Genomic DNA, 19,954 nt, shown 5'->3' with positions numbered 1-19,954 from the left:
CAGTTTGGAGGTGGCCCAGAGGAAGAAACTTAGTAATTTAGCTGAGGAAATGACGAGAAGGAAATTGTTTTGTGTCTCAGGAACCATGTGGAATTCCAAGATAAGAAAAACAGTTGCTAATTTGAGTATAAAAGCAGGAAACATGATACACTTGTTTCCTTTTATGCAAACACAATATATGAGGGGTTGTGTGAAAATTATTTTTCTCTTGCTGAACCACAAAGGCATAGAATCAAAGTGCTTCTTTTGGACATACTGGCTTTTCTTTCTTTCTTTTTTTCTTCTGTTTCTTCTATTTCTTGTGGATATTATGGCTAATAACACAACAAGTTTAGGGAGTCCATGGCCAGAAAACTTTTGGGGTAAGATATTTTCTTTAACTGTTTTTAATTTAAAATTAGGATACAGAAAATATACTGCATAATTTATTAAAACATTGAAAATCTCTGAGACATTTTGTTTACCATAAACTGATTATTTAAGTTTTCATAAGTTTTTTATAATAAGTACATTCATGTATAGTGTCTTTAAAGTGGGTTATGAAGACACTCAAGAAGAATCTGGGAACAAGTATAGATTTTGGCTGGTGTTACAAAATATAATTAGAAAATAATGAGAATAAAAATGAGAAAAATTCAAGATGGAAGTAATTGTTATTTAGAATATGATAATGTGGATTTTGTTGGAAAATTAAGTTTTATTTGTCTTAAGGTTGTAAATTATATATCTTATTTAATTAAATCAAGAATTGGTATAGAGGTTATTTTAGCTTACATTGTCAATGTTATACTCTTTACTTTTCAAAGTGAATCAAAATAATAAAATCTATACTTCAGGAGTGTGATGACACAGATAAAATAAGGAATCTTATGAAATTAGAGGAAGACAAAAACTATAGTAGAAAAAGTTCGCCGGAAATAACATCACATATAACATTAAAAGGAAACTTATCACAGGGAAAAAAAGAAGCAACATAAAAGCACTTTTTGGCTGAGTTCAGACACAGCTACTAGGTAGTTAGGGTCAATAGCAGGGTAGAGCTGAGGTTGAAATAGCCAGTTCTTCAAGGCTAAAGAAGGGAAGGGCAAGGGAAGAAGGGCTAAGATGTAAAACTGGCAACTATTTTTGGATTCAGGGAAATTTTAAAAATAAAGGGAGCAATTTCAGTTAAATTCAGAAAAAAATTTTTTTAAAGGAGACAATGGAGTTTATGAAAAGATCAATAGTCCTATTTATCAGTCCAGAACAAGTGTTTAGTTCTCTCAGAGAACTATTTCATACTTTCTTTTGTGATTTGTGGGGATACTTTGGAAACTATCAGTGAAAGTGAGCAGCAGTGTTGACCGTCCCTAACATCCTCACCTAGCTGTCTGCCATCATACAAATGTGCATGAAGGGAATTAATGCGTTCTTGTTTTTACCATCAACCCTTTGTGTTTGCTTCAGGCCTGGAAAGGAGGGATATTAGTGAACATCCTAATCTAATTATTAAAAAAAATAAGAAGAAAGTAAATTATGTTTGCATATTGTAAAGAACGGCTTTGGTGATAAGTAATTCCAAGTAGACAACCAACACACAATAAGCCTTAGAATTATGGAAGTCTTCATTATATATATTTGTTACCATACTGCTTGTTGTCCTCATTTATACTGAAAGTGAATATACCAGATACAAACTGAACATAGCTAGAGTGTGTTTACACTAAATTCATCATTACAAAAATTACCGTACAAATTATTCAGAAGTAAAGTAGTTCTTACTGTAAAAATTAATCTGTAAAAGCCAGATCTCTTTTTTAAAGACCATTAGAAGTTAAATTTCAGGTTTACTTAAGTAAAAGAAATTATTAGCCACTGACTAAAACATGGGTAATAATCATAAAATAAATCTGAATTGATAAGAGAATGCTTAATTGAAGTCTATTTACCAATCCTAAAAACATTGATTTTTTTTTAAATATAGAAATTTGTGCTGGAGAAGGAATTCAAACTTATTGTTCCGAAGATAGTTGCTAGTGTTTCTTTGTCTTAGTATGTGAATACAATGGAAAATAGATGGAAATAGTGAAAACCAGGAAGGGGAGTGTTACATTGATAAGCATTAACAAAACCAATACAAATATATTGAACAGATATATTGGGGATGATTTGGGGAAAAAATATGAAAGATTACATTATTTCTTCTGGGGCAAAAAATGTTAAGTGTAAAATGTAAAAATCTGAATGTAAATATACTAAATGTAAAAATTTCCTAAGCTACAAATGTTGACCTTTTAAATTTTTATTTCTTTTTTGTATCTAAATCAATATCTATTGTGATCTCGGATTCCACAAATATATTATTTTGAAAATTTTATAAAGTACAGTGCAATGTGTTGTCTTTTGCACCCAAACTCAATTATCTGCTTGACATTTCAAATTTAGAGAATGAAGATAGAATAGATGAGAAAAGCAAAACTTGTGCGTTGAACCATATGCATTTCTCAAACTTAACACACTTAAGATGTATAAAAAGTTGTTTTCCGGATATGATATTTTTGGTTTACTTTATTGAATGCTGAAAAATAAGATAACGATACCAGGTTATTACCAATAACAATAGCTCGTGTTTTCATGGTAATCACCCACTAAAACTTACTTAATGGTCTGCAAGCATTATAGTAATCAGTGCAAGAAGGAACAAAAAAATTGGTTTGAGACTGACAACACAGCTGAAGACCACCGTGTGTTTCCCACTTTTACTTTCTGTAATGCATTTCCCTTCTCTGTGAAAATTCCCCACTGAAGCAGCAGGAACCAGAACCTGTAAGTTTGCTGCATCCTGCCTTCATGAAACAGTGGACACGTATCTTTAAACTTGGTTATCTTTTCGGTACTTAAGAGTCCTAAAGAAGACATAGTTTTGGTTGAATTTCCTGCCTCACCATGCATTTTTTTCTCTTGGCCAGCACTGAAAAATTAAGAGTTATTGGTTCGGGGTCTTGCATTTATTTATTCACCTCATTTAATCTTTACCAAAACTATGTCTGTCTTCAAGAAGATCACACTCTTAGAAGAGACTGTATCTCCATACATATGCAAATATATGCCTATATTGTTATGGAGTAACATAAGACAATATATGGGAAAATGGCAACGATTGTTATGAGTTTTTTAAAAAATAGCCGAAATGGTCCCAAAATCTTTCTTAGAAGAAAAAATGAGGCTTTACCTGTTCCTATAAGTCAGATAAGGTTCAAAGAGAGAGATAATCCTTGGGAGGACATTTTAGTCATTCATTTTCCCTACATTAACTTACTAACCCATTCATCTACAGATCCAGTTTATTAGTTTACACAGAAGCACTGACTGACCATCCACTATGTATTAGTCGATGGGTTAAGGTGTTAGTGATGCAAGTAAGGCATAGTTGGACAATTTCAGGGAATTCAGAAGAAATGTTACCGGCCAATATACAGAAGCAAAAACACACGAGCCACGTTTGTGGAGGTGAATGACGAGGCAGATTTGTGTAAAGTTTTGAATGTCAGTATAAAAGTTTGACTTGATTTTACAAAATAATTTGCAATTTTGTGACTTCAGATCTCCCTGTTTTCCTCTTCCTTAGGACTTTTCTCTAAGGTTGGAAAGGGCATAGTGTGGTGGCGGGGGTTATATACTCTGGAGGGTTTTGGAAGAAGAGGGCCTCTGATTCTTGATCAAGTTCTGGTCTTTGCTGACATCTGCTGATGCATATTTCTCATCTGTTTTTAGGACATTGCCCTTTCCCTCCTTGTCTCCGCTGCTGGTGGCTTTTACCATAAAATCTGGCTCATGTGGTCTATGCAACATTTGTTAATGGAATGGTTTTTCCTTTCTTTATGTCCCCTCTGGTCTACTGCCTTTCATTCAGGTACTTTTCCATCTGTTTCAGTGGTCCAGAACAATACTGAATGCTCTCCCACAATCCTCGAGTTGTAAAAGCCTCGGCTGTTTATCAGGTGCCCTAGACCCGGATGTACCCATGTCTACCCTCCCCACTTCTACTTTGCCCATCAGACACCCGGGGTTTCTCAGAGGGCCCTGTCATCTTCCCCATTTGGATCCCAGAAAGCTAAGAATAGATACCAGCTTCTCTGGGATTCCCTAAATCAATCTATAACTCATCACAGGCGGAGACAGAGTGATGATCACTTCTCCAAAACCCTTACTAGTCACGTACTTTATAGATTGTCTCCTTGTCTCTCCAAAAGTTCTTTTTGCATTGCTTCTGATAATTGACTTGTTATGTACTGAATGTTTGTGTCATTCCCCTCATCCCCTTCAAATTCGTAAGTTGAAGCTCTGACCCTTAGTGCAACGGATGGTATTTGGAGATGGGGCCTTTGGGAGGTAATTAGGTTTAGATTAGGTCATGAGTGTGGGAGCTACATGATACGTTTAGCGGCCTGAGAAAAAAGGAAGAGAGATTGCTCTCTCTCCCAATCTCTGCGAGTGTGTACTGAGGAAAAGTCAAGTGAGGACACAGCAAGAAGAAGCAAGGAAGGAAGCAAGCTAGGAAGCTCTCACCAGCCCCGGATCATGCTGGCACCTTGATCTTGGACTTCCTAGCCCCCAGGACTATGAGAAACAAGTGTCTGTTGTTTAAGATATGCAGGCTATGGTATTTTGTAATGCAGCCCACGTTGACAAGGACATGACCCATAGACTATGGTTCCTTTTTCCCAATACTGTTCTTTATGGTAAAAAGATATATTTTTGAGTCCTTTATACTCTTAACATTTTGAAAGTCCAACAAACAAAACACTCTTATCTCTCTCAAAATATCTAGTGAATTACAGTAAAACAGCTGGTTTTCAAGGTTTTTATCTATTTGTTTTCCTCTATTCTATTTATTTAATAATCCAGTTAGAAATTCTAAGCATCAGTTTTTTCTTTTTCTATGTATGCTTGCTAACAGTACTAATCCTCTCCAAGGTAATCAAAGAAATGAAGGGTTGTGAATTGATTTATTGGGTAGTCAAATGTCAAGGGGGAGAAAAACCTTAGTTAGTAGCTGAAAATTCTATTCTTCGGCCTGTAAAAATATTGGCTCTTAGGAGTCTACCCCCTGCAGATGGGAGGAGGATGTTTCCAGAGAAACTGGGGACGGAGTGAGCTTACGGACTGGACATACACACCCCAATGATGTCCTCTATATTCCCTCCTCCTAAATAGCAAACAAGTACTATTATATTTCAACTGTATGCCTTTAATTTGTATTTTTAAAACTCTTGAACATGTATGCATCATTCATATTAACAGCCTACCAATTATTTCCCTTAACTCAGTTACCTAGAAAGCTTGAAAAACAAGTGTTTATAAGTGCTTGTCTATAAAACTGCTGCATCTGAATTATGTAGAAAAATCTGGAAATGCATCTCTCACTGGGCTCCATGCTCAGAGACAATGATTCAGTAAGTATGAGCCTAAAAGCCTGACCTTAGAACTCCTGCATCTATATTCCTGAGAGAAATTTGCCTATAATAGTCTTTCCTTGTGATTAGCCTTGTCACATTTTGGTATCAATGTTATGCAGGTCTCATAAAACAAGTTAGGAAGTGTTTCCTATTTTTCTATTATCTGGAAAAAATTGTGCAAGATTTGCATTGTTTTTTCTTTAAATACTTTAGAAAAGTCACCATTGTAATTATCTATAGCATTTTTAATAGGAAAGTTTTAAATGACAGAATCACTGTCTTTAACAATAGTGGACTACTCAAATTTTCTATTGATTCTTCTATTAGTTATGGAAATTTGTGTTTTCTAAAAATGTTCCCACTTAAATTTCCAAATACATTGTCTTAAAGTTGTTCAGGATATTCTCTTATATGTTTTTCCAATATTTCATTATGAAAATGTTCAAATATACAGAAACATGTAAAGGATTTTTACAGTGAATACCCATATACCTACCACTTAGATTCTATCATTGACATTTCTACAATGCTTATTTTATTCCCCCAATCTATTAGCTTACATTTCAAAGCAGATTGAAGATATCGGTATACTTCCTCTTAATTACTTCAGTATGTATATCATTAATCAGAATTCAATATTTTATGTTTTTTTTCTTTTTAAGGTCAAATTACCTTCAATGAAATGTGTAAAATAAATAATAATGAAGTGCACAGATCATAAGTGAACATTTGCTGAATTTGGACAAACATGTACACACGTGAATAACTCAAGTCCCAATCACAGATAGTAAATATTATCACCAACCCCAAAAGTTCCCTAATTTCACATCCCAGTCAATTCCTGTCTACACTATCCCCAGAGGAAACCATTATTTTGATTTTTTTCTAGAACAGATTAGCTTTGCCTGTTCTAGAACTTCATATAAATGAAATCATACAGTATTTACTCATTTGGCTATTAAGAATAAAGCTGTAACAGATATTCTTGTAAGAGTCTCTTGTTGATATGTGTTTTCATTATTCTTGGTAACTTCCTAGAAGTAGAAATGCTGGTCATAGCATTGATGTATGTTTGATTTTATAAGAAATTGTCAAGCCTTTTCCTAAAGTGGTTATGCAATTTACTTTTTCCAACAGTGTACTTTTCCAACAATTTAGTTTTTCCAGTTGTTTCATATCTTTTCCAATAGCTCTTCTTTATTCTCAACCCTTTACGTTTTAGCCTTTCTGGTCAGTATTTAGGTTTATCTTATTGTGGTTTCAGTTTGTATTTCCCTGATGGCTAATGATGATAAGCAGAGGTTGGCAAGGTATGATTTACAGGCTAAATATGATGTAAGGCCTGATTTTATAAATAAAGTTTTATTGGGGCATCTGTTTATGTGTTTATGCTGTTTTGTGCTACAATAGTAGAGCTGAGTAGTTTCAATAATGTATGACCTGAAAAGCCTAAAATATTTGCTACCTGGGTCTTTACAGAAAAAAAAAAAATTGTTGATTCTTGACATTGAACATCTTCTCTTGCGCTTACTGGCCTTTGAATATCTATCCTGAAGAAGTGTCTGTTCATTTCTTTGACCCATTTTATTTTATCTTTTTTCTTTTCTTTCTTTCTTTTTTTTCTGGTCTTTTTATTACTGACTATGAAAATCCTTTACATATTCTGGTTATGAGTCAGTTGTCAGATATATATATATTTGTAAATGTTTTCTACCTGTCTGTGGCTTGCTTATTTATTTTCTTACATGTCTTTTGCTGAGCAGATCTAAAAAATTTTCAAGTCTAATCTATATACCTAGATATTACCTATCTACTGTGTGCATGTGTTTATTTTAAAGAAAATAAAAGAAAATAGCTTTTTATATTTACATTGATACTATTTCTGATGTTCTTCATTTCTTCCTGAAGATCTAAGTCTTTGATATTATTTCCCTTCAAACTAAAGGTTTCCTTTAATAAAACTTTTAATGTAGAGCTGCTGGGGATGAATTTTTCTCCTACATCTGAAATATTCTTTATTTCACCATTATTCTTAAATGATAATTTTCAGGATATACAATTCTGGGTCGATTAGTTTTTAATTATTTTGAAATATGATTGTATCTTACTGGAGATTAGTAGTTATTCAAATAATTACTTTTTCTGAATGTAGTATATCATTATTACATTGTTATTTTTAATTTGGCTGCTTTCAGTTTATCTTTGATCTTCAGCTGTTTGATTATGATGTGCCTATGCATGGTTCTTTATATATTTCCTGTTTGGTATTTCTGAGACTCTTGAATCTAGAAATTAATTTCTTTCACTAATTTTGAAAAATTTCAGTCTTATTTCTTCAAATAGTTTTTAGCTCCATTCTCTGCTCCTGGTACTATAATTACACATATATTAAATATTTTTACATTGTCCCATAATTCCTGGAGGCTCTGTTCCCCCACCAATTATTTTTTCTCTATTTTTCAAATTAGATAATTTCTATTAATTTATCTTTAAGTTTACTGACTCATTTCACTGTCATCTTTTTTTTTTTTTTAAGGTTTTATTTATTTATTTTGAGAGAGAGAGAGAGCACACAAGCAGGGGGAGTGGCAGGCAGAGGGAGGGGGAGAAACAGCCTTCCTGCCGAGCAGGGAACCTGATGTGGGGCTCTATCCCAGGACCCTGGGATCATGACCTGAGCCAAAGACAGACACCTAACCTACTGAGCCACCCAGGCACCCCCCATTTGGTTCTTTCTTAGAGTTCGTATTTTCTGCTGATATTTCCTACTTTTCCTTTATTATGAACACTTTCCTAAACATCATTGATCATAAATATACAAGTTTAAAATTTTTGTCTGCTAACTCCAACATCTGGTCATCTTAGGCTATTTCTTTGTTCACTACCTTCTCTCCTGAGAATGGGTCACATTTTCTTATTTCCGCATATGTTAAGTACTTTTATATTGTATCATGGACATTTTGAATGGGCCTTTCGATTCTGCTATATTACCTTGTAAAAGGTAACTTTTTTTTTCCAGTTTGTACTCACAGGCAAATAACTTTGTTGAGAACGCAAACCACAAAAAAACTCTAAAGCCTGTCTCTTAAGGGCAATTCAGGTCTCAGTTTAGTTCATTAATTTATATATTTTCTCTAGCTGTGCCATTTGAAACATGCAGTGTATTCTGGAGTCAGTTGTAGATATGGGAAATGCTTATCAATAAAATTTTGAGATCCTCCTCTTGGCATTCTCTTTTCTAAGATTTCTTTCTCATATTTAAGCAGTTCTGGTTGCCACAATCTGTCCTCTGTTTCTTCAGACTGGAGATACTGTAGGTTTTCTTTTCTTTCCTCTTCTTTTCTTTTCTCTTTTCTTTTCTTTTTTGCCTCTCTTTACAGATTATTGTCACATGAGATTTTTTTCTGGAATTTTTTCTTTTGAGTTAGCAGTTTTGGCAGGTCTTTGATGGCTTCAGACAGATTTTTAAAAAATATTTTTAATATTTATCTTTTAATTATTCTTGGTGTTTTCCTATAGGCTAATTCATCATATACAAAAAAAAAATGTATGCTACCTTCTTCCTTTTACTTTGTATTCTAGTAATAGTGTTGACTAATTATTTTCAAAATATGGCTTATGCTCTATGCCCTTAGTCAAAACTACTTGTAAATATTCCAGGCTTTTGTTTACTTGACCCACAACCATGCATAAAAGACAACTCAAATCTCATTTCTTTCATCAAGTTTTTCTAACCATTCTAGAGGCAAATTATGTTATCTTTCATTTTTAGCGACACTTTTATAGCCCATGACACTTATGCATCTTATTTATAAATTTATAAGAGTATAAATTAATGAGTCTAGTTTCTATTAATCTTGAAGGAAAAGGAAAATCAAGAGTGCCAGTTAGGCCTCAGAGGCAGGACAAGATGAAATTTTAAATAAGGTGACCAGGGTAGGCCTAAATAAGAAAGTGACATATGAGTGAATACTTGAAGTTAGCCATGGAGATAGCTGGGGAATTTCAGGAATAGATTACAACCACTGCAAAGACTTAGGTCAGGAGCATATCCAGTGTGTTTAAGGAACGGTGTGGATGGAGCTAAGACAGAGGAAGAGTGAAAATGAGCACAAATAATTGGGAACAGGTCAAAATGGAACTTTAATAACATTTTTAGGAGTTTGCTTTTTCTCTGGGAGAAATAGGGGGTTTAGAACAGAAGAGTGATATGATTTGACTTACATTTTCAAAGTTCAGTCTGGCTACTGTATTGAGAATAGAGTGTTGTTGGGGGCTTGGGGCAATGATAAAAGCAGGGAGACCAGATAGAAGGCCTGAATATTTCAGCTCAGAGGTGGTGGTCACTTGAACTAGGGAGATAACAGAGTAGATAAGAGGAGTTGAATTCGGCAAGTATTGTAGGAAAAAACCAAATGGGATTTACTGGCAGATAAGCTACACGTAGAAAATTCTTACTCTTTGTTTACTTTATTATGATTAATTGAGTTTTCTGTTATATTATTCTCTTTAAAATATTATTGTCAAATTGTTATTCTTTTTAAAAATATTTTTGTCAAATTCTTCTTATTGCATTAACCATCCTCCTATGTACTCTAGGGTACCAAGAACAGGATAGCTTGCTTTGGTATTAGAAGAGCTTCTGATTCTTATAATCTTAAAGGGTCTTATGAATTATCAGTGTTCCATTCTATTGACACTGATAAAACCACTTTTCAGATTTGGAACAGTTCAACAAAAGGCCACTAGATGGTGACCTCTACTAAATTTTGATACTATGAACAGCCTTTGAAGCATATTAGAATCTTGGAATTGAAAGACACTATAGTGGCCGTTATTATTAGGTCAGGAAGGGTCAAATGACTTGAGTAAGTTATACAACTATTAGTAGAAACAGTTATTATTCATTGAGGATTTATGTACCAGCCCCTTGTTATTTTTGTAGACATATGTTACAAATCAAGATAAGGATACCCAATTTACACGCCTTACCTTATTGATGTTAGAATTTGTTCCTTTTGCTTTCAAAGGGAGATCTGCATTTTTAAACATAATTGTTTTGTCTCATAAGTTGCTTTATATTGTAATTATATGAAGTAAAATTATGGCTCACTTTTCCTCCCCTAAGATTGTTGATAATATGAAGGCAAACTGTGCTTTAAAAAGAAATTTCTGTGCCATTGTATTTTTCGGGTACATTTTTTTTTATAGTACATTGAAAAAAAAAAGTCTTCCAAAATTTATTATCAAAAATTTGCCAGAATGGAATTATAAATATGAAAATTTAAAGCTGTATGACCAATAGATTCTGTTTTCATTATATATTTTCTGGGTTCTAGTTTGATTCAGAAAAATCATTAACTACGGTTAAATAAAAAAAAAAACCTTATGGAAGACCATTCTGAAACAGGTTATACTAAAATTATGGCTCGAATAGATAAAGGTATTAAGAAGACACTTACCTTGATGAAAACTGAGAAATGTATAGAATTGTCCAATCATTATATTGTACACCTGAAACTAATATAACATTATATGTTAATTAAACTTGAATAAGAAATTTAAAAAAACATGACTTAGCATTTCTTTCTAATTGTTTTTCTGCATTTCTACACTTGTTTTTGCAGTTTTGATTTAAGAGAGCATAACAAGATAAGCTTTTTACCAATAGTTCAGCAAGTCTTAGAGACTCATGTCATTATTAACATCTTGTAACTATTAAAAAATTCTGCACATAGAGCAATGGCATAAGAATTAGTATGATAATTTCTCAACAGATATTTGACTGACTTCATGGCTTAGGAAGCCATTTTCATGGTACATGCACTCAACTGAACAATGAAAATTAAGCAAATCCATATCAAAAGCAGTATGGGTTTTTTAATGTCATTTTTATAACTTCTGTAAGCTCCATCTTATTTTACTTTACATTCATTCAAAATGTAACTTGTTTATTATTAATGTGTATATATTATTCTCATGATTGTCATGTATATTTAAAATTTATTATTTAATCTTTTTCAGATATCTCTATAACCCTATATAGTCTAATTATAATAGTAATACGGTATTTTGAATCATTATTACCTGTTCTGCCTACCATTTCCCCAAATTCAGATTGCTCTACCATGTTAAATATTATATTTAGTATTATAATATCATAAATATTATAGATAATATAACTACCATGTTAAATATTATATTTAATATTATATCATAAATATTATAATACAATATAGAAATATTATGAAGCCATAAAGAGTAATAATTTAAAATAGATTTATTGTCAAATTGCTCTCCTAGAAATATTGTTCTAGTTCTAGTGTCACCAAAATAATCTTTTTACCCACAAAACTAAAATTTTTCATGTAAGAAGATTTTGATGGTTGAACATATTCTTTAACCACTGGTCTACTGGAGTTTAGATGCTACCCTTGTTTTCTTATGTCAGAATAATGTATTTTGGAAATCAAACAGACATCTGGCACATAAATCTATTTCTTACTCCACGTATTTTGGTTGGTTTTGCTAATTTTCTCAATTTAATAGACGACATTTTTTCCCTTGATTCTCTTCTAAAATTTTCTAATTTTTTTTCTTGAAACTGAACCTTATGCTATTTTTCAATAAAGATAAACCATTGGGAACATTTTATTTGTCAGGAGAGACAGCGATAGAGGGGCTCAAAGGGGGCAAACACTGAGACCGTGCATAGGAACCCTTGTAACCCTTAAATGCTTTTTTATTGGATAACTGAATCTATTTTCTCTTTTAAGATTCTAGTTTTATCTCCATTTAGTTGAAATGAAGTGACTATATCTCTTTAATATCATGTTATATCTGCTTATATCCTGAGATATTTAGAAGCCTCAATCAGACTATAGTGTTTATATCGCTTTATACATAAAAGTAGGGGCATATACTTTGCAAATGAGTATTTGTCTTCTCATTTTATGTCATACATGAGTAAAAGCAATAGCCCCCTGGCCAGTGCTAGTTGTCAGTATTCAATTATTAAAATAAACCAAGTGTTAGTTCGACCACATGAACCTTAGACAGTTCCAGTATCAATAAAATGAGGATTCTGAGCCAACGCATTTTTAAGAGTTAGTTTTTGCTGAAACTTTTCATCTGTAATTCTGTATCTGAAGTTGTTAATATTTAAAATTCTCTGGTAGAGGCTGTTGGTCCAGGAGAATATATGTATAGAATGCATAATACTGCTTTAGCACAATTTCCCCAAGTATTTCTGTTCTTAACATGCTACCAAGTCTGGTATTGAGTTGGGGCGCCTGGGTGGCTCAGCCAGTTAAACATTTGACTTCTGGCTCAGGTCATGATCTCCAGATCCTGGGATTGAACCCTGTGTTGGGTCCCCACTCAGCAGGGAGTCTGCTTGTCCCTCTGTCCCTCCCCCTTGCTCATGTTCTCTCTTTCGCACACAAATAAGTAAATAAAATCTTTTTTTAAAAATTTGGTATAAATTGATACAGTTTTGATGCATTTTAAATTCTTTACTTTCATTTTAGATTAATTTTTCTGACAACAAACTTCAGAAATAATTTCCCTTATGGAGTTGCTTGGGAATTAAGTGATATAATACATGAAAAATAGTGCCTGTGACCTATAAATTAAATTAATTAAATTAGAAACATACTATAGTGTTTTACAAAATAATGAAATAAAAATAGGGTTGCATTTTTTTTAATAAATTATATTCCTCCAAATATCAAAAATTTTCAAAAGCTTTAATGAAAACTTTCTGGGGTGGAATAATAAAACTTCAAATTTAGAAGGAGCTTATAGTTTACCTACTAAGTCTCTACCTAATGCATTATTTTCCTATTCAAAAGTACAACATCTAGATGAACAAGAGTATATCTTTCATTCATTATTCTAAATAGGAAGACAGCATTTCTGAGTGATTTTGTTCAGATTCTTTGATTAAAGTGTTTCTCATCATAATTAACTAATGGTTTCTCTGAGGTATAAAACTATAAATAAACTTTTCCAGGAATGACTGGTCACTTAATAACATATAATAATGAATTATTCAAATTATATGCAATACATCTCACAAAAACAAAGATTGCCAAAAACTCAATAAGGTAAAAGTAGTTCTTTTTTTAAAATATTTTATTTATTTATTTGACACAGAGAGAGAGAGAAAGAGCACAAGCAGGGGAAGCGGGAAAGGGAGAAGCAGGCACCCCCTCCAAGCAGGGAGCCCGCTGAGCAGGGAGCCCGATGCGGGGCTTGATCCCAGGACCCTGAGATCATGACCTGAGCCGAAGGCAGACACTTAACCAACTGAGCTACCCAAGCGCCCCAAAATTAGTTTTTTTTTTTTAAACCAAAGTACCAAATTTAGTAAATTGCCTGGACTCATTTGAAAAGAAGACACAGGACTTAGTTCTATGAAGTATTTGAGTAGTTCATGATTTTTATTTATTTTCTAAACCAATTAAAACATTTTTCAGTGAAGTACAGAATTTATGTAGCCATTACAAGTGACCAAAACTTAAAGGAAATCTAGTGTTAATGATTATGATACAAATAAAAATTTGAGCAAATCTATTCTCTCATAAACTTACATAAAATAGTAAAGGCATGCAAATATCATGAAGTGAGCAGATACTTAACCTCTCCTAAAACATTATGATTTAATCTGATCATCAAATTACTGCTAGAGTATAACATTATAATTGAGATCTTAGGAGCAAAAGCCTCTAAACCTCAGTTTACACCCCACTTTCCCCCACCCCATGTCTAATTTCTAGTGTATTAGAAGGTATAATACTTTAGAATAATTTTTAGATTCTTTTGACTTTGGGTATCTCATGGCCAAGTTTTTTCCTTCCTATTCTTACCATCACTTCCCAGACTAAGCTATTTACTACTGCTGCATATCTGAATCATGGCAGGCATGTCCAGACTTGTTTCACTATCCAACCTGCTCTGGGCCTGGGTCTATCCCATTTATTGCTGCTAGCTCTATATTCTGTCCTTCCTATTAGGTCACTTTGTTCAAGCCTGTTTCTTGCTCGTCTTGCCCACGGTTGAAAGACTGAACTCTCTGGAGAGGCACTCATGAGTTTCCATCATCTGACCTCAATCTGCTCTGGGCATAGTGAACAACAGTCCAGCTTAAAGGACATTTTTTCTTATCTTATAGATAAGTCTATATAAGTCTATATAAGACTATAGAGAAGTCTTATAGAATGTAGAATGTAAACTCCACCAGAGCTAAGACTTGCCTATAAACTTAGCATTACTTGGTATTTAGTGGATGCTTTATATGTTAAACAAATGGATAGGTAAATGTCTCTGGGGCATGTAGCCAGTAGTCACTTGGACCTAAAATTCTCTTCTTTGATTCAGTGTTGTGTAATTTTTTGTCTCCTCAAAACTCCCAAATTAGTCCTTCTTTGTTTCCTTTTTTACTTCTGCCACCTGTTAAACTGTGATTTTCCTGGAAGTCTATTCTCAACTCACTTCTATAAATGCACACTTACTTTTTAGTCAAAGTGTTTTCCATGGATGGCTGCAAGTTTCTTGTAGCACGGAGAGTCCCAATTCTGCTTCTCTTTAAGCTCTGTATTTATGTAACCCCAATTCCAAATGAGTATCTCAGGGGCACTCAAGTTCAACATCTTCCTAATGCCAACTTCCCCTTGTTCCATAATCTTACATTTCTTCCTGGTTTGGATGAATGATACTAATATCCACCCTTGCCTGCACATGCCAGAATCCCAGGAGTCATTCTAGATTCCTCATTTCCTCAGTGTAGCAAGGTATGATGTTTTCATTGGTGGACTTCTATTTTTAGAGGATGAAGGCAGGGAGGAATTATGTGTCCTTTGTTTTTAAATTTTTTTGTCTTGAAGGATCCCTTCACTCTTCCCTCTTCTCTTCTTCATTGTGTGGTTTCCAAAGAGCACCTCTCCTTTTCTTTCTTTTCTCTTTTTAACAGCTTTATTGAGCTATAATTCACATCTCATATAATTCACCCACTTAAAGGGTACGATTAAATGGTTTTGTTATAGTCACAGAGTTATGTGACCATCACACCATCTAATTTGAGAACACTCTGTCCTTCAAAAAGAAACCCGTGGACACTAGCAACCCCTCCCATTCCCTTCCACCCCACCCCCAGCACCAATCAATCACTAATCTGCTTACTATTGCCATAGATTTCCCTGTTCTGGACATTTCCTGTAAATGGAATCCTACAAGATGTGATCTTCTGACTGCATACTTTATCCTCTTCCTCCTCAGGGAAGGATTACTTTCCAAGCCTGCCTCTTCACATTCTTGCCTATATGTGTAAGTCCCTTTACCATAGTCATTGCCCTCAGGGAACAGAGAACCTTTTCAGTATTTTCACACTTTTTCTGGAATTGTCTTTCCTCTCAGTAAAGACTTGAGGTAGAAGTAAGGGGGAGAATGTACTGGTATCTGTTTTATCAGTTTACTTTTTAGGTAACTTGAAATTTGGATGTTCTTTGTCTTCTAATTATGCTGAAGGCAGGTTTTGTATAGTTTTATTTGTGCATCTTGTTTTCAGAAGTAATGTTGGGAAATGCTGATTTGCATGGCTGCCATTGCCTTGGCAACCCAAAATTCCAACAACTTCCTATTTAGGTTCCAAATATTTGGAGCACTGATAGTTACAAGTTAATTTTGAATGTTACTATGTAACAAATAAGTGTGATTTTAGTTTCTGACTGTTTATTTGCTTTCTTCAGATAAAGACTAACTCTCAAATCTGTCTCAAGAGGTTGCATTTTAAGGCTAAGTCCATATTATTTTTATGAGACACATTTTAGAAAAACAATACTTGGTCTAGCAGAGCTGTTCTAAATCATCTTGTAATTTAGAAGTCATCTTCCTATTGTAAGGAATTTATTGTTTAGATTTGATATAATCAACTGTTTTAGAGGATTTTGATATAAGCATTTGTGAAGGTAATTGTGAAAGTAGAGCTAAACACACATGGTCTTGACATAGGAGATAAATGTGACAATATAAGGTGGAAGAACACTAAATATATCCTAAAATTAAGGAGCAATGATTATTCTTATGTATTTATTAGCATTGGTTGGCTTTGCTATTTCTGTATTATAGATTTTCTATATATTATCCTAGATTACAAAAACAAACTGAAAAAAAAAACCTTGGTACTCATAAAACCTAACTTTTTCATTTAAAAACTAATGAGTCCGAACAAATTTCTTAAAAATCATACAATATGTTAGGGATAAAGCTGAGTTGAGAACGCAGAATCGGTTAGCTTTTTCTGTTTAACAGTCTACCCCAAAACATAGTAGCTTAAAAATATCATTTATTCAGCTCACAATTCTGAGGGTCAGGAGTTTGGGCTGGGATCAGCTTAATAGATTTTCTTTCTTTTTTTTTTTTTTTTAAAGATTTTATTTATTTATTTGAGAGAGAGCACATGAGAGGGGGGAGGGGCAGAGGGAGAAGCAGACCCCCCCGCCGAGCAGGGAGCCCGACGCGGGACTCGATCCCGGGACTCCAGGATCATGACCTGAGCCGAAGGCAGTCGCTTAACCGACTGAGCCACCCAGGCGCCCAGCTTAATAGATTTTCTGCTGGTCTTCCCTCATGGGTCACAGTCTGTTGTTAGTTTAACTAACATCTGAATTATCTAGGATGACCCCATTCATGGGTCTGGAGATAGCAGGCTCTTGGCCTGGGCAATAGGGGTAACTGGTCCAATGTGTCTCTCATCACCAGTAGGCTGGGCTTGTAGATGCTGGCAGTTACAGGACTTCCAAGAGCAGCAGGGGTAGAAGCTGAGAAACCTCTTGAAGCTTAGGCTTCATTTTGCACAGCCTCATTTCCATCCCATCCTATTGGTCAAAGCAAGGTGTGAAGCCAGCGCAGCTTCTGAGGGGTGGGAAAGAGACTCTACCTCTCGAAGGGAGGAACTTCAAAGTACCTGTAGCCCTTCTCTTGTTTTCACACTCTCACAACCCCACTTAGCTAATTTCCAATCCATGGCCCTCTCAGTACAGAATCCCTAGACAAGCAATTTGATAAGACAGCTTACCTCTTTACTTAACAGTAACTAATTTTTGTTTATGAAACTTAAGAGTCTTTATCCAAAAAGCGGTACTTGAAATGAATCTTTAAGAATAGGTTTTTCAGACAGAAATTTAAAACTTGTGTAGATAGGAAGAAAAAGAGGTGGAAAAGCACAGAACTTTGGAGAAAAAGGCAGGATTTGGGATAGTGAGAAGATCAACATGACTCGTGGGTTAGATCATGGAGTGGAAGGTGGAGAAATGTGGTGGGTGATGAGGCTGGAGGGGTCTTCTAATATCCAGAGTGTCTTTACATTCAGAGCAGGGGCTCTGCTAATCAGCTTTACTCAAAAATATGTTTTCAGTTCACAAGAAGCAATAAGGTAGAATTTCCATTTTGGGAAAACAATCCCCTGCTCCTGGAACAGGAAATCCTGAACAAATACAAGTTCTGTGAATTGCAGGATACTGATGTATAGCAGAGATTCTATGGATTCAGGGGATAAAAATTTTGTTAGCACAGTGAAGACATGATAGCAGCATGAACTGGAACTGGTGGGAAAGAGCACAGTAATCTGCATAGGTCATGTCATCAATGAGTCAGAAATACAGGTTACAGTACTGGAGCTCAGGAAATAGAACATAAATCAGTCAGCCCACCAGATGGTTCTAGCTCAGCACTTCTTGTCTCAGAAGGAGCACAGGAAGTGAGACATCATGACGCCAGCAGGTGGGAGACATCACTGGGGTCAATGAAAGCAGACAGAGGAAAAAGCAAAGTCAATTTGACTACAAAATGCTTTATCAATTTCTGGCACATTATTACCACTGTAACTCAAAAGGAAATAATCTTTGGACTATATTTGCAACCTTATAAAAATTTATGAACCAAAGAATGGCCTTTAAAGAAAAGAAGACTATTTTTTATCATTTATTTCTTTAAGGTGAGAAAATAGCATAAACAACGGGAATGCTATAGCTAAGCATGCTATTTTATATCCTTTTGCTTTAATAAATGGAAGCATATCAGCTGATATTCATATGCATCTAGCACTGTCTTTTATTTCCCTAATTCAAAATCTGTTTCAATTAATCACATATTCCATAGTTACTATTTGTATTCTGTCCTGTGTTTTTCATTGAACACCTATTTATAAATTAAATTACCTATTTGATTTTTGTTTGTTTGTTTGTTTCAGAGGATGTCATAACATCCTTCACAGTGTCCATTGCAATTATGCTCATAATTGCAGGATTTATTTGGGCTCTGTTTGTTTGTTTGTCTCGAAGAAGAGCCAGCGCCCCCATCTCACAATGGAGTTCGAACCGGCGATCAAGGTCTTCTTACAACCATGGCCTCAACAGAACTGGATTTTACCGCCACAGTGGCTGTGAACGGCGAAGCAACCTCAGCCTGGCCAGTCTCACCTTCCAGCGACAAGCTTCCCTGGAACAAGCAAATTCCTTTCCAAGAAAATCAAGCTTCAGAGCTTCCACTTTCCATCCCTTTCTGCAAAGTCCCCCACTTCCGGTGGAAACTGACAGTCAGCTGGTGACTCTGCCCACTTCCAGTACGGTTCCCGCCATCAGCACTTCGCACAGTCTGGGCAGTCCTGATTTCCACTGGTCCAGTCACAGCCTTCGAGTGGGCTTTTCCACACCACCTCCACCTGCCTATGAGTCCATTATAAAGGCATTCCCAGATTCCTGAGGAGGGTGCTTTGGTTTTTAATTTGTTTCTTCCTTTACTTGTCTTTTACTGACACAAAATTACAAATAGGCTAAACAGAATTTTGAGGTCATGAGCCAAACAGCTAATGAGTTTCCAAGCTGAGTTACGCTCAGTCAGTTGGACATTACAAAGTAAAACATATTTTCTTTGAATACATGCTTTCCTTCCTTGTGACTCACAAAATAGTAGTATTTCCCAAATAGTTATCTATTTATGTATTTTGTACTCAACGTGAAGGTTGTTAAAGACGGTGATTCTTATCTAAGACTCAGCTGTGATACAGCACATATATATATTTTAGACTAAAATTAAAACTTTAGATACTTGTGGTTTACAATCCTCATTCACTGTCCGATGTGACTATAAAGGGAAAAAAAATCACTATGTCACTTTTTAAAAATAAATCTGTCCTAAGGAATTTTAATTTTACTTTCTTCAGAATGACATGAATCAACTTACAAACCTGGATTTTTAATGGATTATATGAGCACAAAAATGACAGAACAGAGATTTTAAAGTTCCTTGATGGCACTCATTTATGCGAGATGTGGGAACCAAGCAAAGAAAGGGAATCTCTGTGGGTATTATAGAACACTTCAATTTTGACACTTATTTTTGTGCCTTTCCCAAGAATAGTTATCTACATTACTGAGGCAAAATCCATGGGTTTACTGAGATGATTTAACTTTTCTTCACTGTTGCAGTTATGTTGTTAGAAAAACAACAACAGCAAA

At 34.6% G+C, this 19,954-nt stretch overlaps 1 protein-coding gene across 1 annotated transcript; it reads left to right on the top strand.

Annotated features, from left to right (window-relative positions):
- Window positions 1-231: 231 nt before the first annotated feature.
- Window positions 232-19,199, top strand: MYCT1 (MYC target 1). Its single transcript, XM_021693236.2, has 2 exons — window positions 232-362; window positions 18,688-19,199. The coding sequence occupies exons 1-2, from the start codon at window positions 311-313 to the stop codon at window positions 19,197-19,199; spliced, it is 564 nt and encodes a 187-aa protein (XP_021548911.2). The 5' UTR covers window positions 232-310.
- Window positions 19,200-19,954: the final 755 nt, after the last annotated feature.

Source organism: Neomonachus schauinslandi, chromosome 8 (genome assembly GCF_002201575.2).
Source record: "Neomonachus schauinslandi chromosome 8, ASM220157v2, whole genome shotgun sequence".
NCBI lineage: Eukaryota > Metazoa > Chordata > Mammalia > Carnivora > Phocidae > Neomonachus > Neomonachus schauinslandi.
Note: the sequence above shows the minus strand (reverse complement) of the source record. Positions and strands in the feature narration are given on the sequence as shown.

Excerpts from the sequence above, each read along its gene's own strand:
- MYCT1 (XM_021693236.2), top strand. The coding sequence starts at position 311 with ATGGCTAATAACACAACAAGTTTAGGGAGTCCATGGCCAGAAAACTTT. Across the intron at positions 363-18,687 it reads ATGGCCAGAAAACTTTTGGG|AGGATGTCATAACATCCTTC; the intron begins GTAAGATATTTT and ends TGTTTGTTTCAG.